The following is a 15,145-nucleotide window of genomic DNA, read 5'->3' as shown; positions in this document are numbered from 1 at the left end:
TTATCTGGCTAGCTTGATAACTAAGCACTAAAGTGCAGATTGGATTATATATGTACCTCTTTTGGTATATGTTTGTTTTTGACACTAATATATAAAACAAAAGTTTGTAAAGATTTTGTAAGTGTGGAGTCTATGTTCGTTACCCATTCACCAGAATACAGGATATATTCTAATAATGCCAGTAACAATTCATACCTATATTAGAAGAGCATTAGATTACTTTCTAGTCATCTACGAACTTATATCCTTTTATGACTATTTACTTTATTCAGTAATTTAATTAAAAACAAACATAGCACCTACATATATCATTATTGTGTTCTAGTTAAATTGTAACAATATTTTCGCAAACAAATGCCAGTCTTATGTTGATTATTCAGTCAGACAATTTCAGAGGTATTAACCCGAACTCTCATAAAATCTAGAATCCCTTAGGGCTATGTAATTGGTCATTGTAACCATTAAAAAGCTAAGCCCTAATTTAGTGAGATTTAAAGGGTAGTACCTGCATTACTATTATTTTAATACAGATTTATTTTATTATGCTACTTAAATTAAAGATTATATAACCAGCTAAAAAAGGCGAAAAGTAAAAGAGAAAATATGTAACTTATGTTTACTAGTTTTCCAAGCGTGTTCTTCCACGTCCCGTGAGAGCAATTTCCTGCAACTGGATAAAAAGTAGTTTATCTTTCTCTGGCTATTGATATCTGTGTACCAAAAATTCAGTTCAGTTAGGTGTGAAAGTGAGACAGAGAGACTTTACTTTCGTGGCAGCTACTTTTGTATTTATAATATTTTGTAAGAATAATAGGAAATATGTAACTTATGTTATATTGCATCATTATACAAACCAGTAAAATGTTCACCAGACCGGTTTGATTTAAATCATGTGATCATAAATGGAAAAATCTGCGTAGAAACTGATGTTTTTTTTTGCTCATTTTATGTATTGAGGTACTGGTTTAAGATAGAGACCGTTTTAGAGAATTTCGAAAAAAATATGCACCAATTAGCAAGCGTTTTAGCTATATTTTAGTGACTAATTGTTTCCCGTGGTTTCACCCGGGAATGGTATCGGTCGCCGGCAGAAAAATAGTAGTTTTTTGCGAAACCGGCGACTGGAACCGCGATCCGAGTAAATTGCGTTCCCAGTCGCCAGAAGCCTTAATAAACTTACCACAAAAAATTGTATTAATATATCCTTTTGTTTTAATTTCAGGTGAAAATAATTTATCTAAATTATACGTGGATTTAAGTAGTATAAAATACCTTACTGAAGAGTTGAAGACTTTAGTTACGTAGATTATACAGAACTTGGATAAGAATTCACTGAAGAGAAAAGAAGAATTCATTCATGATCATTATTCTTCAAAACTGTACAAGGAATTCGTCGTCAGCTTTTTTATCCACACTTCTGGGCGCAAGCCTCCTCTCACACTGAGAAGGATTGAACGTTTATCAAACAAGTCCATATTACCATTAGAAAACAATTTGCATGTTTAACTGTTCAGGTTGACAACATCCAGGAATTCCCGATGTAGCTCTAAGTTCTCACTTACTTGTGAGATAGACTGAAATATGTAAAACTTTTACTTAAAATTATTTTGATAGATTAGCAGTGTTTATCAAAAATAAGTATAGGTATATGTGTAGCAGTTAGTAAAAGTATATGAATTTATTTCGTTATTGTAATTTAAAAAATGTATTGTGCACATGTAGGTATAAGCTATTTAAAACTACAGTCCATGACAATAATATTAAAGACTACTTTTAAATAATAAAGTGCAATAATACATGCTTGTTACTGTTATTATTTAATAACTATTGTTTAAAATACAAAACAAATGTTTATGATGTAATTCCCACAATGTACTTATGGAAGTAGTTTAGATAATAATTATTATACAAGACGAGTACAATAGCCTCCTTATGTAACACGGTTTTTTTATCAGACAAGCTATCGCCAGTGGGTTCACCCGCTTCTTGAGGGGACTTTTTTCCGCATCTGGATAAAAAATAGCTTAATTTTTCTTCTGGCGTGCAAGCTATTTTATCACTACCAAGTTGTACTAAAATCCGTTTAGCCGTTTGGGTGTGAAAAAGTACCTAGTAAACGTACGCAAACATTTGCTTTTATTATAATTATACTAGTGTGAAACGTAAAATAAAATAGCTATGCAATACCTTATGACAAATTAATGTGCAACTTAATAGCCTCTGTTAATTTTTGACGAACTGAAATAATGTTCAAAATGTAATTTTATTTCAGTGTACCTTCTTTGATATTTGACTCGCTAAATGATTTAAAACTACACATGAACCTATCACTTGCAAAATATTTGAATAAAATTATAAATATGTAGACTTTTATTACATACAGTTGTACAATTTGTGTGTTTTATTTCTGCTCCAATTTTTATGTATCCCATTGGCGAAATTGACTTAAGGTAAAGCGAAGGATGCATGAGGATCTGAGTTCGAGTTCCAGATCGAGTAACACTACGGTGACACGGGACAGGGCATCAATTTCAAAGTTATATCTGATATTGCTGGATAAGAGTGTCCATGGAGTTTCTTGCCGGTTCTTCTCCATGAGACCAACTCTTTGGAACCGTGCAACTAGTTTGACGATTCGAAAGAGCTTTTATAGGCCTATATGATGTTACATATTCCTAGATAACATTGTGACTAAACGATTTACTGCAAAAATCACATCAGGCTTCGAAATTGGTGTCTCCGTACGAACTTCGTGTCAAATGCTGTAGGTTAGACTGATCATAAAGCTCACCAAAATTGTGTATTTCAAAATCAAACACGAGGTTTACATATACCCCTTTACTTATGAATGTGAAGAACATAAACAAGATTGATCATAGTACAGTCCTATTTCAAAACCCAATAATTGCCCCAACTAATTAAAACAATAACACAAATAAACTAGTTTGTTTTGTTCTCAATAGATAAGGTATCCGCTGACCCTCTGACCGGATAGTGCCTGATAAGTAGCACGAGTTCATGTCTCACTGTTGCAGTAGTGTTGCAGCTTTGTTTGTTATTATGTTTAAATCGTCATAATAAGGATATTATAAATACTTATATACTTTTTATATACTAGTACATAATGTACTATTTGTATAACATATGGAATGCTAATAAAAAAATGAGTATTGAGTAGTATCTAGAGGTTTGTATGGAATAGGCTCCATATATAAAATTAACCGATTTGAAATTAAGAAGATAAATAAAAAATTATAAACAGACTTTGCTTTTACTTTGACTTTGCTTTTACTTTGAATCATTATTACACGGTCAGGAAGCTACACTATCTGCGCCATGCTGTTTTTATCTGGGTACGGGGAGGTTTCCCCGGGACGCGGGTGATTAGTCAATGAATGTCGACGTCACTGCTCAAAATGTACTAGGACAACAAAAAATAGATGGCGTGGAACAGACCCACGTATACCCAGACTCCACCAAAACGGAGCAGAGAAGTTTTCCAACAGCCATTCGCATTTTGCTATTTAAATATCTGGCTGGTGTCTGCTCAGTAGTATCCTTGAGCGAAGGGATACTATTGGTTACAACTGGTTTGAAATGACTTCAAAATGGATCACATTTTCACGTTTTTAAGCTATGAAAAACTTATGTCACCATCCAGGTTGCTGATAGAGGAATAGGAGTGATTGAAACACAGCTTAAAAGGTATGCAGATATGTATGTATGCCATCTATTTCCTAGTTAAAGAAGAGCGTTAAAAAAGTCGAAATTAAAATGTTAACTTGCCAGGTTAAAACAGGCATGAAATTTTTGGTGGGTATTTTCTATGATCTAACCCCTTCGTTTTTTTTATTAGCAAATTAATGTAAGAGTGCGTACACGATCGGCTTTACAGTCGGGCGGTGGTACAATTTTCGTTTTTGTGCGTATACGCGCAATAAACCCTTTACGATTCACGAGTTACCGCGCGGAAAATCGAGCGGGAAGTTCGATAGTGTAAAAGCGTTGTAGGACTATCAATATCATCACATAAAATGACGACGCCCCTGGACAGTGTAGATAAAAAACAACACCAGAAAAACTTTTTATTGTGATTGTTTAGGCTTCTTTCAACAAGCGCGCAATACTTTGGTTTTCCTGCCTCAAAATGTCTGGATTTTGCCCTTGACCCAAGACCTTTTCTCTCGTAAAGTAAGTCTAATCCGGCGAGTTCTACATGAATGGTCACCCTTTATTCGTCTTAGCTGAAATATTGCTGTACTTAGGCATTCCTAATACACCCACACCATTACCGATTTATTCTATGTAAAAGCATCTACCGGTTAGCGATATTTAATTATAAAATGAACATAGGTTTATTTACAGTGCCTTAAAGTATCTAGGTTTCGCCTTTGACCCTGGACCTTTTTATCCCGTACAGCAGGATTAATCCGGCGAATTCTACACGAATGGACATCCTATATACGCCTAAGCTGTACTATATCCCGGCTGCGGGGTTGTTCGAAAGAGTTACCGCGGCCTTGGTACATAAAAAGCCTACGAATGAACATTATGGGTTTTAGTCAGTAACAGCCTTACCTACTACAAAAACTTAACTTGTCTTAAAAAAGTGTCGCTGCAAAACGGACCTTATTTCAAATCCATAAACTGTCATTTTATTAGACAAGTGTTCAACAGATGTTCAAAAGTTTTTGTGCTACGACGGTAAGAGTCTGACAATCTCTCACGCTCCCAACCCACAAAAAAGCTGTAATAATATCCCTTGCTGCTTTAGGTACTTAGGCTTTCCCAGTACTCCGTCACTAGTACCAGTTAATCTGAGGTAAAGTACCAACCTAACAGTTAATTACATATAATTCCTAAAATTAACATGTTTGTATAACCACGGCGACGATAACTGGTTAAGATAAGTGCAATGTTTATAGTTTGTGAAGGAATCCCCGTTTCCGAATAAATAAGCAGAGCTTGACATGCGAATGAAGTATTGGGGTTCAGTAGCAATAATTTTAAAGTCCTGAAACCATTAAAAATGACACTTACAGATAAAACTTTTCCCATGCTATAAAATCATAGTGTAGGTGAAAAAACAAATAGTTAAATATCATTTCCTGAAAAATATTTACTCATAAAAATAAGTAATGTTCGTTTAGTACTATTAAAGTAGATAAAGAAAGCCAAGAAACCCAATTTCTGGAAATATAGCAAAAATGTTTGGTTAAGCATCAATAGTGATAAAAAAGCTTATTGGTTAGTTTCGGGTCAAACACCGATTTCAAAAGGTCTCAAAGAGATCGTATAGAGATTTGGTCTGTCACGGCCTTTGGCAGTTTTTTCAGATTATTTTACGTGGAAATAAAAATATAAAGGGAAGCTTTTAGATGAAAATGTTAGTTTTGGTCTAGATTTATGTTATGAATTATTCAACGAAAGGATTTTTTTTTGTATTGTAACTCGTTTTTCAAGGAAACAAAGAAGCAAAAAAAGTAAAAGATGATGAAAGAGAAGTAAAAGATCTTTTACCTCAGATTATTTTTGCTAATTCTTTACAACTAGCCATTTCCCCTTGATTTCACCTGCGTCCGGCAGGAACTACTGCCCGTACTCTAATGATAGCCTATGCATGGTTCTCGGGAAGAATGTAGCTTTCCATCAATGAAAGATTTTTTCTAATCGGTTAAGTAGTTTCGGAGCCTTTAGGATAAACAAAAAATGATTCCTCTTTAATACATAAGTAAAGATTACCGCACAAGTTACAATCAATTAAACATAAGTACCCATTAAACTTTAATACCTACCTCAATAAAAAACAATTTGACATCATCGTTTAAAATAATAAACGTACGGAACCACATAAAAAAACCTATTGCTGCGTATGATTCATTTAACAACCAATCCACATACCAAGTATTGTGGTCTCTTTCTTACACTGTGAAGAAAGAAAGAGACAGCATGAGGATTGTTGTTACTTCAACAAGGTTCATTGGTTAGGTCTTACAGTATTTTTAAGTTAGTGTTTATTTAAACGTTGAAGAGTAAAGTTGCATTAACTGAACAAACATGAAGATATTTTTCAGTGTTTTTGCTTCATTTCTTATTTTTGAAACTGCTTATGGAGGTAAGTTTTTTCGAGACAAATTACAATTTAAATAGAAATGGGGATAAAATATTGTTTACAAAAAAAAAAATGAAATTATAATATTGAAAAATAAAGTTAAGACAGTTCTCCGAAGGATAATTTTGTACGCTTATGAATAAACACTTCAAAGGATTAATTTAAATGGTGAATGGTATCCCGTTAAAATATGGGGTCAATAAACTTAAGTGACCCGGCGATCAGGTGCAAATAGAACCTTAATGGTATATTTCTTTTGTTATATTGTATTGTATTGAAAGCGATGCATTAAAATTAAATGAAAACTTCAAGTCGTAAAGGTGGTACTAATTTACGCACCTGTAATATTCAAACCATGATCAAGCATAGTTTTATCATAATCAGTTCAGCTATTGAAGCATTGAAGCCGAAATACAAACAAACTCACACTCTCATTTATACTATTAGTTAATAAAAAAAGTTTAAAGAAAAAGTTATTGGCCATCTTTCATTTCTTAAATAAAGTAGGTACGGTAGACTGCACATCGGTGGTAACTGTCATGCACCTTAACTCAATAGTAATATGTCCGATTTTCCTATCAGTCAACTTCAGGTCAGTGGTAACAGTTTTTTACCACTGACCTGAAGTTGACTGTACATACTTAAAAAAAAATAAGCCCAATTTCGATTCGTCCTTATTCATGGCAAAATAAAGTTTGTAAAGTCCCCACTTGTTGACAAAGTTATGCACTTGACCGTCAAGATATTTTAGAAACCCTTATCAATGTTTATTTTGAAAACATTCGTATCTGTTTCAAGAGAGTAGCTAAAAAAATGTAAAAAAAAAACATTGAATGGATAAATTCTCTGATACATACATTTTTAAATCATCAAATGACCCGCCGTGGGCTAGCAGCGTAAAGGAGTGTCAGACACTTACTAACTAAAACCTACCACGTTCCTTCTTAAGCCCTTTATGTACCGGTGCCGTGGTAACTCTTACGAACAATCCCGCAGGCCCGGTGAATAGAAACAGCTTCAATAATCTTTGTTACCATCTGTTTTCAGACTGTGGCGTAGTCTCCAAAGCAGGATGGGATGGCCTGACTCCCATACACGTGGAATACCTCGCTAGGCCAGTGGACCTGGTCATCATACAGCATACGGTGACTTCCACTTGTACCACCAACGCCAGATGTGCTGAGATCGTGAGGGCGATACAGACGAACCATATGGATAACTTGGGTTATTGGGACATAGCTTCTTCGTAAGTTTTTATAGAATTTTCTAAGTAACGAAGTTAATCCAAAGGTTGATGAACTATTTTAAAGGTGGATAATGATAACCAGCCGTGAAGTTACCACCTGCCACCTATTGATCAATTATAGGTACGTTTGATCAATGGTTATTCTCTTACGGATAGTACAGATAGACTGAAAGGGTTATTTCACACCAGCGTTAAGTTGCGTTACCTTTGAAAACTAGCCTGTGTTTTATTATGCTAGCTAGCTATATCGCTCTTATAAGCTTCAACAAAAATCGTTCAGTAATTTTGCTTTAAAGAGTTACAAACATCAACACACATTCAAACTTTCACGTATCGAATAAACGTGAAGACTATTTAAATATAAAGATGATAATTTGTGTAGCCCTTCAGGAAAAGGCTCACATTGACAAAGTATCAGTAAGAAAACAAAATGGTGTAGGCTACTACGCAGCTAACAAGTAAAGTCCTCTTTTTCGACGTCGCTTAAATAATTTAACTAGTTTACCTCAAGCGTCAGGTAACGGGTAGCTAATGGAGGAAATTGCTTCGAAACACGAGACCGGAGGTCGACAAAATTCTGAGCTACCCGTACAACCTAATATAGGTACACATTTAAGGTTGATGAATGCTAAATTCTTTAGAATTTGTGACCCTTAAAAATATAGCCAGCCAATTTTTTTTTTTAAGATATTATCTGTTTCTGATGCTTTAACTTCAAACTTCAATTATTGCGATCATGAGTGTTAATTAGGTGTTATAGAATGTAGAGGTACATACGTGATACCCTCATTTCAATGAAACTACGTATCGCGCCCGTATGAAAAGTTGCTAATGTCCTTTCTCAGGATCTAGTGCTGTCTGTGTATCTAACTGCATTTACATAAGTCTGTTTAGTAATTTTGGCGTAAAAGCGCTACGTACAGACAAATCACTGAGTTTTCAAGAGTCTACTTACCAGAATAACCACTTTGTCCATAACTGTCCTATTCAAATCTTTAACTGGACACAAAACAGTCTAGAGTTTGTAAGTCCATTTATCGAAGTAGGCCGTACTTACGTTTCTTTTGATTTATTTTCCACAGGACGACCAAAACTGCGGGCGACTGCTAGTGTCCACGTTACTATAATGGTATTTCCTTTTTTCAGGTTTATTGTAGGAGGTAATGGCAAAATATATGAAGGAGCCGGTTGGCTTCACGTCGGCGCCCATACCTATGGCTACAATCGGAGATCTATTGGCATCACTTTCATTGGAAATTATAACAGTAAGTCTTATTATCCACTATCATTTCATCATCATTTCATCGGCATTTGGTCGCCCCACTACTGGGCACAGTCCTCATCTCACACGGAGAAGAACTCACTCACTCAACTCACTTGCATAAAGGTTTTAATAGCAGTAAGCGGTCATAAGGCTAAACTGTAGAAATGATGACTTTTATAAAAATGTGCTTTACATATTTTATAATAATAACCACTTTTACCTATAAACGGTGAACAAAGCAGGCATTTCCCACATCCGCGAGTTATAAATGAACACAATAAATTCGAATGCACTGTAACACGTTCTCTTGACGTGAAAATTTTAATTGCACTCGACTTGGATGAGGACTGAAAGTTCGGTAATTACTTGAAATGGGTTTTGTTTGTTTGAATTAACTCTAGGTGTTATAAAAGTCTGGGAATACTGAACAACTAATATTATCTGAGGTCTAGAAAATAAATGAACACAAATGTTCAACACAGTTCGCGCCAATTAACTTAACATTTTTCTGAAATAAGCCATTTGGTCCTTACACAAGCGGAGTAATGTTTTCTTAATATTCGTTTTGTCGATTGTGTAAGTCAACAGAACATTTTCGGACAAGCAAAACTTTTTAACTAGAGCAATGAGTCAAATGGCTAACTATCATCTGCCTATTCTTTTTCCAACTGTTGGGGTCGGCTACCATTGTTTTATAAGAAGCAACTGCCTATTTGCCTTCCTTAATCCAGCTACCCGGGCACTCCAATACCCTTCTTCTCTGACTATCCGTAACGATTTCGCCTTGTCTTAGCAACGAGCATCAATGTCGCGAACTGTAACTGACCGATTAATTTTTAATTTACAGATGACACGCCAACAAAAGCATCACTGGACGCTGTGAAGGCGTTACTCCGCTGCGGCGTCCAAAATGGCCACCTGAGTGAAAACTATCACATCGTTGGCCACCGACAACTGATTGCCACTGAAAGTCCTGGCAGAAAGTTATACAACGAGATCAGAAGATGGCCTCACTTCCTCGATGATGTCAGCTCTATAAAGAACTAATTTGTTTTGTGTGGTTTCATCAACTCTGTACAACAAGGGTGTATCTACACGGTGCAAGTAGCTTACGCATGTTGAGGTTACATGCATTTTAAAAACGTGCGGGTCCAGCGTCTTACGCGAGTACCAAAGAAAAATACCCACCCGAGTGTCACTCGTCACTTGCGCATGTGAACTTGCTCCAGCTACATGCACCGTTTAGACGCACCCTAAGGCTAAAATTGCCACATAATGTTACGTTTTGGAAGCGAACTGCCGACTGCAACTGCCGACCGCACGTGCGGTAGTTGTATTTTTAGTTTGTACGTAGGTATGTATTTACCTAAAATCGACGATGGCATGCAGTCGCTGCACTTGCGATCGGCAATTCGCTTTCAAAACATACCTTAAGTTTAACATAAATGATGTTAAAATATCAATTTAAATTATTTTATTTTTTATACAAGAGTAGAGGACACACCTTTAAAATACATATGTCTTCTCAGAAAATAGCTGCCAAAAATACCGAAATGCATTTTTTACTTATATTATGACGTGTTTTTTTTATATTGTGCCTAATTTTTATGACCTATCAAACAACGAAGCGGATTAAAGTCTATATTAAAAGAACAATGTTTAAAAAAATAATGTAGCTGTGAAAAATACGCGAAAGGTCAAAAGGTTAGCTTTGAGAGTTTTTCCTAGAACTTGTGATTTCAGCTTTTAAATTAAAAAGTTACGTTAAGATTGGCACTTGTCTTAGGCAAATTTTAAGTCTTTGTCTAGTCGAAAAGACTTTTGTACTCTTTGAGGTTTACAAAGCTTTTACATTTTTAAATTACACAGATAAATGATTCCAGAGGTTTTCAATTTTAAGTGATAGGTATTCGTTTACTGCGTTAATGCAAAAAATAATTATTTTCATTTCAAATTAATAAATAATTATAGAACGAAAAAAGAATATGCAAAGCTCTTACTTTGGACAGAAAATTAAAATAAAAATCTTTAGTAAAGTGACAATATTTATTAAAAGTCTCAACAAATTATTTGGGTACAATAATTTGTATAAAAAAATAACTTATACTCTTTATATTTTTGTTTGCCAGCTAGTCTTCGTTTTCTTGCAGTTGTAATCTGACTTCGTATTGGGAACGGTACCATATCCACCAGCCTAAAGCATGCCTCGTCGCCGCTGAAACTATCCAACAGTAGTAGCATACCTGGAAAATAATAAATATCTACAAACATACGAATTTAGAATGGCCTCCATTTTGTAAAGTCGGTTTGTCATCATCATCATCATTGACTTTTTTTTTCGTGATATAAGCGCCTTACAACTTGTGAATTTTGTAGTCTTTTAGTTGATTTTCTGCTTATGAAAGCTCTGAATAATCCTAACACAATGGTGATCGGAATCTACCAAGGCTTTGCCCAATTATATTTGGGCCGACAGTCTCATTGAGCTACAAGGAAGGACTAAATGTCTCATCCCTGAGAAACTTGGTACCCCTTGGTAAGACTGGCTGTCAGATTTTCTGGCTTGTACTACTTGACTGCCAAAGATCAATGAACAAAATAAATCACCCAGTTTAAGGATCTCCACGAGTCAGCTGTGCGGCTCCGACGCATCACCCAGTCACGGTAATCTAAGCACTAAAAACAATATAGGACTACTTACTATTCCTTAAGGATCTCGATTCAAGCAATTTAAACCTCAATGGCCTTTTAGCATCTATAAAAGAAGGTTCCAGACCTATCGCAGAACTGACTGTCATGGTATGGGCATGTGATGCGGTGGAATGAGAATCATATTGTGAGACAGGCGATAAGTACGAATGTGGCTGGATGGATTGTGTGAAAGTCGATATGTTAAGAAATAATGTTACGTGTGTGCATGATGGCAGACAGAAGACTATGGAAGAAGCAAACAGCTGCGAAGCTGCGCCGACCCCAAATCAAATTAGAATAAAGGAAGGATGATTAGTGAAAGTGACTAGACTGAACACTGCATTGTCGTCGTGCCCTTTTGGGGAGCTATAATAAGATTCATTAGATAGCATTCAAAATTTTAAACAGCTTAAAATATTCTAAGACTAATATACTTCCTGATTTCTGTAACCACGTACAGTGATTTCACTTACAAGCGTCATGCAAGCGAGTACGAAGGTGGAGGCTAGGGGCCAAGGGGTCACGTGACTCTCTTGTGTCATGAGGCCGGCTAGAGTGCGGCCCGATAACCAAGCGGCTAGCACAGCGAGGGGAGACATCAGCATTATACCGAGACTGTCCACCATTAGCTGGAACAAAAGAATATCTTGATTATAACCCTAAAGAGTGTGAACGTGGATTGACACCTTTTTAGACAGTCTTTCGATGAGATTGTCTTCCATCAGATAGTAAAACAAATCTTGGAACTTCAGTGATCGTGGAAGTCAAGAATTTTCATAAATGGCTCGTGTTTAGTAATTTGTGTTGGTAATTTAGGTCACTTCAAGAAGTTCGTGTCCAGAGCACACAGTGAGGCTGTAATCAAATAGGCTTCATGCCTGTAATAAGCTGCAAATAGTATAGCAAAACTATGCTAACCCAAATTGGTGTGATTTGACCATCATTCACAAAAACATGTAACGACAGCAATAAAGATTTATTAGAACGGATAGGGGGCAGTATGATGTTGTTTACTTTGATTCACGAGTACATACCGAGACATACTTTTTAGGACAAAGAAATTAGGTTAATGGTCCACTTTATGACCAATGAATAAAACTACGAAAAATAAAATCAGTGGTACAATATTATACATTGAAATAATTAGGAACATAGTTAGCGACATGTACAAACAAACAACATTGCGTGGCCGATGGAAATAAAGATGGTTTACTTTGGGCGTATAAGTTATTATAAGTAACTCTGTACTTCTAAGCTTATAGTAGTAAAACTCGAAATGTTACGAGATTATGAATGACTGTATGAAATAGTAGCTGGTGTTCTATTTTTCTTTGTCCTTGATAGGAAGCACGATTAAAGTAAGTAGTGACAACTGCGGTTTAACAGAATCTTATCTCTGTATTTATATGTATTGGATAATCTGTGAGTGCCTTCACATCTAACTTAAAATTAATAACGTAAAATAATACCAACCTGTTTAGCATTTTGGCTCAACACCCACATGACCAGTGCCCTTGGCACGCCGTACCTATGCACGCGCCGCGTCACATACCTCGTCCCACACAACTCGCACCTGGATTTCCCCGACTCAGTCAACCATCGCTCCAAACATTTCACATGGACCCTACCAACTGTGCCTCGACACGAACACGCAGATATCAAACGGCCAAGTTCGGGCGACAACGCCTCCCCACTGTGACAAATTCGGCACATAGAGTCCAAAGAGTGATTACTGTTTCTCTCTTCAAGTTCATTCGTTTCTATTACAGCAGTAACGTTTTCTGTACTAGATAGTTCGTATTCTGTATCCCAATCTATTGCTGCAGTGGCTGCTGTTCTTCGACAGTTGTCCACGGCTTTGTTCTGCTGTTCTATGATTGCCATCCGGCGTTTGGGACTTCTTACTTTGATGCGGTGTTGACGCGGGTGCTTCTCTCTTCTTAGTGGGGTCCTCTCTCTACTCAGTTGCCTCTCTTCTCTTTTCTTCTGTGTTTCGACCGCTATAGATGTTTTTGATCGGTCAGGGTTTTCTTGTATATCTTCAGCGCTTCTTATTGCGTTCTCAAGAGCGATATTACTTGAACTGGCAGTGACATCTTTGTCTACTGTTGTGCATGATCGCTTTTTGATAGTTGCTACTGATGATGTACTTTCAACTTCAGCAACTATTTCTAAGGTTGAGTTTCTCGAGCTGTTGGCATACACTTTGGGTTTAGCTTTAGCGGATTTTGTTGCGCCAACGTTGGCGGCCACTTTCAATTCGGAATCGGGGTCGGAGTGGCTGAAAAGGGGAAAAATATAGAAATAAAATGTTTGATTGAGAAACCTCGCACCATTTCTACTCGTAAAAAAACAGAGTGAGTTTTTTATAAACCTTTCCAACCGAGTTACTTTTACATTAACAATATTAGTGAGGAAGTAAGGATTTCCGTGTATAAACTTCATAACAATATAAAAAAGCCCTTTTCCCACATTTTTACAAGTAATCCAATATCAATGAGTAACTCTGCTCCATGTTGAAGTAAAAATAGTCATAAATATTTTTATAGTAAAAGGATACACTGGTAAGGCTATAAAGGGATCATGCTCTATACAAAAGATTTTATTATGAAATTCAAAGAAGGTTACATTCTCCTGGCTTTGTACTTTTTGCGGTTTGCCCTTTCCGCATAACTGTCCGGTTGTTCCGCATAGCTATCAATTATTTTTTTCTGCCAAAAGTATTACACTTGGAAAATTTGGTAAGGATCATTATTATGATGTAAATACTCAACTAGGTAGTTTTCATTTTTATTAGGATTTGAGCTTGCATCAGTTTATAAAATATACCTATTGCAGTATTTATCTTTGTATCTAGTGTGACAATTGATGGTAGATTTATTAATTTTATAGTAAGTAAAATTAAAACAAAATTATGCTAAAAAGTACGATAAAGCTTTCAACAGACATTACAAATATAGGTTTAATTTTAGGTTCGAAATCACCTGCGCCACATAACAGGTTTTGTCTACCAGGATATCAGACAGCTGGGATGCCGTGCCTTTTGGAAGGCACAAGGTCAATGACTTTTCAGGTTGATCTCTGTAAGAAATGTAGGTATGTACTTACCTGGGTTGCAATCCATTTTGCAATTTATTTTCTCTATTTGCGATCTCATTTTGTACAGAGAACCTCCGACGCCTCGTATTGGGCATTTCACTGGTAATTTAATCAATTTTTTGAGTTTTTTTAATTTCGAAATTTTTTTTGTTACAATTTTTGACACATCATTTTTGATAACTGTCAGTATAGTTGACATTGTGGTTTATTTTTTACTATTTTATGGTTTTGATTATTGATACGACGCTTTGAAGCTCTATGAAGTTTTAACTCACTTAAAATAAGTCTTTCTTTACGAAATAATTAAAACCTGCAATTACCTAATTTTTAGTGTCTTCTCGGCGAAGTAATGCATGATTATGAAGCTTAGATTCACACAACCAAGTTAATGCTTTATCCATTTTAAGTCAAGTCAAGTCAAGTCAAAATCATTTATTAAAATAGGCTAATACGATTAGCACTTTTTAACGTCAAAATTTTACAATGACAGCACCCCCAAAACGCCCCCCTTTCACCACTTCCTAGTGTTATGGCTGGAAAGAAGAAGCGGTGAAGAACAAACTTCCCAGCAACACAGCTGTCTTTTACAATTTAATTATTATTAATTTATTTTACAATTATACAATTCAATTTTATCAATTATTAATTTAAAACACCGAAAAATACAAAATAAAATAAAGCACTTTTGTTCCACTTCAGAGCTGCCATCTGCGTTTATCTGTGAAATAATCAT

The 15,145-nt window shown here is 35.8% G+C and overlaps 2 protein-coding genes across 5 annotated transcripts; one reads left to right on the top strand and one right to left on the bottom strand.

Moving 5' to 3' along the window:
* The first annotated feature begins 5,956 nt into the window (after positions 1–5,956).
* LOC110378141 (peptidoglycan recognition protein) lies at positions 5,957–10,502 on the top strand. Its single transcript, XM_021337276.3, has 4 exons — positions 5,957–6,115; positions 7,160–7,358; positions 8,505–8,623; positions 9,470–10,502. Exons 1-4 carry the CDS (start codon positions 6,058–6,060, stop codon positions 9,667–9,669), a joined length of 576 nt encoding a protein of 191 aa, XP_021192951.3. The 5' UTR covers positions 5,957–6,057; the 3' UTR covers positions 9,670–10,502.
* Positions 10,503–10,606: 104 nt separating this feature from the next.
* LOC110378143 (uncharacterized) lies at positions 10,607–14,618 on the bottom strand. 4 transcript variants are annotated; one of them, XM_021337279.3, is made up of 5 exons: positions 14,422–14,618; positions 12,787–13,594; positions 11,787–11,942; positions 11,230–11,298; positions 10,607–10,865 (listed from the first exon to the last, which is right to left on the bottom strand). In XM_021337279.3, the coding sequence occupies exons 1-5, from the start codon at positions 14,505–14,507 to the stop codon at positions 10,752–10,754; spliced, it is 1,233 nt and encodes a 410-aa protein (XP_021192954.3). In that variant the 5' UTR covers positions 14,508–14,618; the 3' UTR covers positions 10,607–10,751. The 4 variants fall into 4 exon arrangements, with proteins under 4 accessions (XP_021192954.3, XP_063893378.1, XP_021192955.3 ...); XM_064037308.1 differs by lacking the exon at positions 11,230–11,298 and having other exon boundaries at positions 10,607–10,883; XM_021337280.3 differs by lacking the exon at positions 11,230–11,298 and having other exon boundaries at positions 11,772–11,942; positions 14,422–14,617.
* Between the last annotated feature and the right edge of the window lie 527 nt (positions 14,619–15,145).

Source organism: Helicoverpa armigera, chromosome 12, assembly GCF_030705265.1.
Source record: "Helicoverpa armigera isolate CAAS_96S chromosome 12, ASM3070526v1, whole genome shotgun sequence".
Classification (NCBI taxonomy): Eukaryota; Metazoa; Arthropoda; class Insecta; order Lepidoptera; family Noctuidae; genus Helicoverpa; species Helicoverpa armigera.
Note: the sequence above shows the minus strand (reverse complement) of the source record. Positions and strands in the feature narration are given on the sequence as shown.

Coding starts and splice junctions, on each gene's coding strand:
- LOC110378143 (XM_021337279.3), bottom strand. CDS start 14,507: ATGCCCAATACGAGGCGTCGGAGGTTCTCTGTACAAAATGAGATCGCA. Junction 13,595..14,421: donor CAAAATGGATTGCAACCCAG/GTAAGTACATAC, acceptor TCCCCTTTTCAG/CCACTCCGACCCCGATTCCG. Junction 11,299..11,786: donor TACTCGCTTGCATGACGCTT/GTAAGTGAAATC, acceptor TATTGTTTTTAG/TGCTTAGATTACCGTGACTG.
- LOC110378141 (XM_021337276.3), top strand. CDS start 6,058: ATGAAGATATTTTTCAGTGTTTTTGCTTCATTTCTTATTTTTGAAACT. Junction 7,359..8,504: donor TATTGGGACATAGCTTCTTC/GTAAGTTTTTAT, acceptor TCCTTTTTTCAG/GTTTATTGTAGGAGGTAATG. Junction 8,624..9,469: donor TTTCATTGGAAATTATAACA/GTAAGTCTTATT, acceptor TTTAATTTACAG/ATGACACGCCAACAAAAGCA.